The sequence below is a fragment of the Pinus tabuliformis genome, chromosome X (genome assembly GCF_031772625.1).
Source record: "Pinus tabuliformis cultivar Carrire ecotype Pingquan chromosome X, CPIR1, whole genome shotgun sequence".
NCBI classification, from domain to species: domain Eukaryota; kingdom Viridiplantae; phylum Streptophyta; class Pinopsida; order Pinales; family Pinaceae; genus Pinus; species Pinus tabuliformis.
In genome coordinates, this window is record NC_142308.1 from 295,602,257 (window position 1) to 295,608,882 (window position 6,626).

The window sequence follows — 6,626 nt, forward strand, 5'->3', positions numbered from 1 at the left end:
CAATTTTTTTTTCCACTGGAAAAATCGTAATCTTTCATTAAAAGTTGAAAAATTACATGTTGTAGATGCATTGGCATATGCTGTATATTCTTCCACTGCATGTGGAAATCTGTGTAACTGTTAAGTCTGATCACAAAAGGCAAAAATGAATCATCACGCAGGATGTTCCTTAATCTATCTGTTAAAAATATGAAACATATTGCCACGCAGGGCATCATATATTGTCTGTTCAGCTATGTACAGGAGTTCAAAAAAGTATCAAAAACAGATCTATATCTCATGGATTGTCCGCCCTATAATAGTGTGTATCAATATATGGTCGATGATGGTACTGGTAAAAATCTGTGCCTCGCTGCTCCTGGATCAGCCACACGCCTCTGGGAAGTGCCGTAGCCTCCTTGGAAAGTTGGTCGGCACTGCTGTTGTGTTCCCTGTAGACATGTTGACAAGTGATGTCAATAAATTGAGCCTTTAGTATATGAATATCATCCAAAATGGTTCTGAGAGTGTGTGTGTGGCATTCTGTATTATTGTTGAACCAATCAATGATAATCTTGGAGTCACCAAATATATGGATATGCATGCAGTTGTGCCCCAATGCAAAATGCAAGAGATGACGAAGAGAGATAATCTCAGCAAAATTGTTTGTGCCAGGTCCCAGCCCCAGTTTGGCTTTGTAGAAATGCTGATCATTGATGAATAATATAAAACCACCCCCACAACCCTGCTGTTGTGCTGAGCCATCAAAGAAAGCCCATGGAGTGCTATGGTCAATTTGTGGAGGGTCACGCGGGCTTCTGTTCCTGGGCTGTGGCGGGTCAGGCAGCGCGTTATAGGCAGCAATAATGAGAGAAATAATGTGCGGCCAGATAGCTGGTTTGTCATCAAAGATCAAACGATTCCGGGCTAACCATATGTACCAGCATGTAATAATAGGCAAGCTTTGAAGTTTTGAATTTTTATGGTTGTAAAACCAAGATTCCCATGAACGAATAATATCGTCACCCTCCCATTTGCCTATATGCTGGATAGCATTTGATATGGCTTGCCAAATTGCAGTTATAGAGGGACAATTTAAGAACAAATGTGTGCAGGATTCAAATGATTGTTTGCAGAAAGTGCACCAGGTCGGACCATATACAGCGCGGCGCATGAGATATTCCCCCGTGGGGACAACTCCTTTTAGTATACACCAAAAAAATAATTTATGCCTGGGGGGTGCAGTGAGTTTCCATACAGTATGCCACCAAAAGGAGATCGTGTCCGGGACTTTATGCGAAATTAGTGTAAGGTACCCCGACTTTGGGGTGTATATACCATTTCCTGTGTGGTACCAAATGAGTTCATCCTGTCCCTGTTTGATCCTTATATGTGATTCTGCTAAGGCATTGATATATTCCAGCCATTCCTGATGCCAAACAGGTGGAAGATTGATTTGATTAGCTATTTTCCAGCGCTGTTCAAAAATGGAGGAGTTTTGTGGATCAGCAATGTCTGCCAGAACTCTTATCTCCTGTGAGTGGAGATGCTGTATGAGGGCATCAGGTAATATATGTCTGCCTCCACAACCAGACCAGGGGTCCATGCCAATATGAGCTAAGGTTCCATCATTGACCCTCCAAACCAGATTGTCCCTGATGAGGGGCAGAGAGTTTAGGAGAGCTTTCCAAATAGAGGATATCCCTGTTTTTGGCCAGGTGGGGAGACGAACCCAATCCAGGATATTTTGTGGCCAAATGTATTTGTTGTATGAGATGTTGGTCCATAGATTGTTACCAGTGAGAAGAGTCCACCCCATTTTTGCAGCGAGAGCTTGGGCAAAAGAAGGGAGATCTTTTAGCCCCCATCCTCCCCCTTTTTTGGGAGTGGCGATCTTCTTCCATCCAACCCAAGCAAATATGTGTTTTTCCTGATTCCCATTCCATAGGTACCTGTTGCAAATTTGATGTAGCCTCGCCAAGATGCTTCTCGGAATCCAAGCTAAAGCCATCCAGAACACCGAAGTAGCCTCTAGTACAGCTTTTACCAGGACGAGCCTGCCAGCTCTGGAGAGGTATCGATGGCTCCAGATGTTAAGTCTCTTCTCCAATTTAGCCACTAGCCAGATCCAGTCGGTGATCTTAGAGCTGACGGGCTTAATTCTAAATCCCAAATATTTTAGACCATGATCTAATGGGAGGATGGTATATGGAAAAAACTGTTGAGCCAGGTGAGATTCATGGATGGAGGTTCTGGATAAAATGATAGATGATTTGGAGTGATTTGCAAGCATACCAGTAGCGGATGAGAAAAGATTGATAATGTTAGAGAAAGACCGAGAGTCACGAATGCTGCCATCCAGGAAGATCATAACATCATCCACAAAGAGAAGGTGGGTAAGGAAGCATTCATCAGTAATCTTGAGACCACTAAATTCCCCATTTCTTTTAGCAGAATCGATAAGCCGACTCAAGGCATCCATGACAATCAAGAAGAGGAGGGGTGATAGTGGACATCCCTGTCTCAGTCCGCGTTCAGAGTGAAAAAAATGGGATGCAGAGCCATTTATCAAAACACTGAAAGTCGGGGTGGTAATACAGGCCATAATCCAAGAAATGAAATTTTGGGGGAACCCGAGATGTATAAGGATCATTTTGAGATAGAGCCAACTGACTCGGTCAAAAGCTTTGGCTAAGTCAATCTTGAGGATGATGGCCTTCTGGTGCTTGGTCCATATAGAATGAAGAGCTTCCTGAGCTGCACCAACAACTTCATGGATCTGTCGATGTTCCAGGAAAGCAAATTGATGAGGAGCGATATGACGTGATAGGATAGGGCGGATGCGATTAGCAATGATTTTAGATATGATCTTGTATAGCACGTTACAGAGGGAGATGGGACGGTAGTCATCAAATGAGGAAGGAGAATCGGATTTGGGAATCAAGGCGATGAAGGTGGAGTTGATGGCATTGTACATGGATCCGGTCTCCCGACATTCCTCAATCACCCTCAATAAATCATGGCTAATAAGCTTGTAGAAAGAAATGTAGAATTCAATGGACCATCCATCCGGCCCCGGGCTCCGGTCCTTCTTGAACCATTTGATGGTGCTCTCTAGCTCTTCAGGAGAGACAGGATCAAAGAGATTTTCCGCCTCTTCCTCATTTACGAATCTGGGAAAATAACCCGCTATATTAATGATCTCAGCAATGGAAGAGGCCTGGGGTTGCTTGTATAGATTTCTCAAATGGGAGGACTCCAACTGTGAGAGCTTTGGGAAAGTATCAGCAATATCTCCTTCAGGTGTAGGGAGACTCCATATAGTGTTATTAACCTTCCTACCCTTTGCAAAGTTATGAAAAAATCGGGTGTTTTCATCACCAGCTTTTAGCCATGTAGCTCTACTCTGAAGACGGATGGATTCTTCCCTCTCCCTTAAGAATTTTTGTTTCTGTACTTCGAGCTCTACCAGGTGTACTTTGTCTGCAGCAGTGATGAAGCCAAAACCTCTTTCATCAGTAAGGGAGGAGATTTCAGATTCAATGTGCATGAGCGCTGTATTATCCTGTTTGTTCTTTTCTCTGGCCCATTCTATTGACAGATGTTTTAGCTGTGAAAGGTTCATGCAGAACCCTTTTGCCAGTGAGTCCACTCTATCAATAGGATTTTCTGTCCAGAAGTCCTTGACCAGCTTGATGTAGGAGGGGTCCTGTAACCATCCATGATTAAATTTGAAGGGAGCTTTTGGCTTTTTGTTTGGCCCCGATAGCTCCAGATAGATAGGATAATGATCCGAGATTCCTCCAATTCCCACCCATTGCTTGTATAAGTGAAGCTGTCGAAACATAGTGCCCTTCATAATGAATCTGTCCAATCTGCGTGCCAGTGCAGCTTCCCCAATGCGTCTGTTCCTCCAGGTAGGTAGGGATTTGATCATGGGGACATCAATCAAGCCATGGCGCTCCAGAAGATCAGTCATGAAACCAGTGATTGGGTCGATCTGCGCAGATGAACCCCAGTATTCACTGTATCCCAGGGAAAAATTTAGATCCCCTCCAATGATAGTATTCTCTGCCGAGAGGATGTGTAGGCTCAGGAGGCAGTTCCAAAAGGCTTCCCTTTATTGGCAAGGACCATATATGTTTATAACCCTGAGCTTGGTACCCAGGTCTGCCGAGAAGAGGTCGAGACCCAGAAACCCAGGTCCCCCCATGTCCCAAGTGCCTTGATAGATGCAGGGTTGTATCCAATTGCAAGGCCCCCCGAACGACCCGATGAGTCCAATGCCGTAAAGCGCCAACCCGGGGAAATGGAGGATAGGGCAGCCGAAATGGAGTCAGCAGGACCGAGGGTTTCCTGGAGGAGGATAATGTCAACAGGCAATGTATCCATCATCCTTTTTAGGGCTAGTTTCTTGGAGGCACTAGCTAAGCCTCTGCAATTGAAGGATAGGCATTTCATGGGGGAAGGTTGCCAGGGGTGTTCATAGCTCTAAGAACCCCAACAATGGTGGATTGTCGCCCAGAGGCAACCTCTGCACCCGCCTTCCTGATAGCCTTTGTAAGGTGAGATTTTCTACCACGAGCAGATAAAGGGATCAGGCTGGGTGATGTGGTACCCAGCCCAGCAATCTTCAAGTGTGAGCCAATTGCGTGAGGGCGAGGACGAAGATTGTAATTATGATATGCACCCCCGGATGATGAAGGGGAAGAGAGAGGCGAAGTGACCATGTGAGTGGATGGAATGGAGGGGGCAATAACCGGAGAGGAGGGTAGAGTGCAGTGAGCCACAGACAGTGAGGGAACGAGAGAGGATGCACCAGATGTGAAAATAGACAAAGAAGGGAAAAGAGATGTACCCAGAGCGGATGTAGCTGCTGAGGCCGCCCGAGCTCTGGTGACCGGAGATGGTGCGATGCCATGCGCCGATCCAGGAGCCTGTGAGGGAGAGCTGGAGGGTATACCTGTAGCCGGAGTGCGTTGTGCAGGTGGAGATGTAGGCCTCGATGGTATGGTGGATGCCACAGGGGTCTCCTCTTGTTTTTTATTGAGAGGGCAATCCTTAAAAATGTGACCAACCCTGTGACAGCGACGACATCTGAAAGGCACTCCTTCGTAGTCTAGGATTGGAATCCGAGTATATCTGCCCCAGTGAAGTGTTATCTTCTCCTCTAAACCATCACGAGTGTCCAGGTGAACTAAAATACAGGCCAGTGTTCTGCTCCTGGATTCAACAAAAGTTCTATCGTGATCCAGGTATGTACCCAGCGCGTTCCCTATGCGCATGAAAACCTCTTCATTCCAATACTGGAGAGGGAGGCCAGGGAGCCGAACCCATAGTGGCCCTGCCCCTATCTGCTCACGTTCAGGGTCGAAAAGGGGGCTCCACCTTTTCAACAACACCGGCGCCATCTCAATGTGCCAATATCTGGCCAGCACCATATCAGTATAATTTCCCTTGGCAAAGTGAAGGGCGAACCATCCTCGGGGAAGGACCTGCACTTCAGGGAGTTCTTTAAGAACGTCACCCCAAATCTCTTTTACCCAGAGGGTAAGCCGAGTAGCAGAGTATGCGCGCCCTCGGACATGCCCAACCAGGATGGTATTAGCCATATTTGCTGCTTCCCCTATGGCAGATGTCTCGCCGAATCGGATGGATATATCCCTGGAAGTAGCTTTGACGCACTTGTTCCTCTTCTTACCTATTCGCGGAGCAGAAGGATGATCCGCAAGGGGGTCCGAAGAGCTATCCAGGGGGGGCGCCTTCGATGAACAGACCCTCACGGCAGGGGTTTCAAAACATCCAGAGGGGGAATGTCGATAGGTAGAAGGCCCAGCCCCCGACGAGAGAGGCGGACCGGTCGGTGCGGCAGCAAGGAAGGAGGAGGACGGAGGGTGAGGATCGAAAGATGGCGACGGGGGAATAACGGAGGATAGGAAATGAAGGGTTCCCGGGGACAGCGGGGGAAGATCGAGACCAGGGGATGTAGTACGCAAGGAACCCTCGGGCACATGTGAGGGGGAGGTAGCGGGATAGTGATCACAGGGGAGGAATGAGAGGAGGGGAGCGACGAATGACCAGAGGACAGCGGAAGGAACGACGGACGGTCGAAAATAACCTGAGAATGAAGAGGGTCCTCTGTATAGTCTACCTCCTCTTCTGTTTCCATTACATCATCGACAGAAACGGATGCCATATTGAAAATGACAGGTGGCCTGGAAAGCTGGGCCAGGTGAAACAGGTAGCAGGATCACGGTTACCTCTGACGCGCGGAAATCCTCAGGCATGAAGAGTTAGGGTTTCTGAAGCCCTAACCGAAACCCTCGCGATTAGCCACAGTGCGCTCCATCTCTCCCTCCCAGTATCTTGATGGATCTATTGCTAATCAGACTCAATATCATATCAATTATTAAAATATTAAAATTATTAATAATAATAATTTATGTTAATGATAATGATTTTTACAATAAAATTAGTTTTTAGAGAATTAAGGAACTAATTAATGAAATCAGCTAATATTAAATCCATTAAAAAAACTCCAATTAATTAATTATTCAACTAATATAAAATCTGTTAAAAATAAAAATTTAAAATAAATAAGAAGCAATTTATTAATGAGTATGATAAAATTAAAATATAAAATATAA

General features: G+C 46.0%; 1 protein-coding gene across 1 annotated transcript; it reads right to left on the reverse strand.

The window, feature by feature from the left end:
* Positions 1-277: 277 nt before the first annotated feature.
* On the reverse strand, positions 278-4,371 carry LOC149139566 (uncharacterized). Its single transcript, XM_089450766.1, has 2 exons — positions 4,144-4,371; positions 278-3,979 (listed from the first exon to the last, which is right to left on the reverse strand). The coding sequence occupies exons 1-2, from the start codon at positions 4,369-4,371 to the stop codon at positions 278-280; spliced, it is 3,930 nt and encodes a 1,309-aa protein (XP_089306892.1).
* Positions 4,372-6,626: the final 2,255 nt, after the last annotated feature.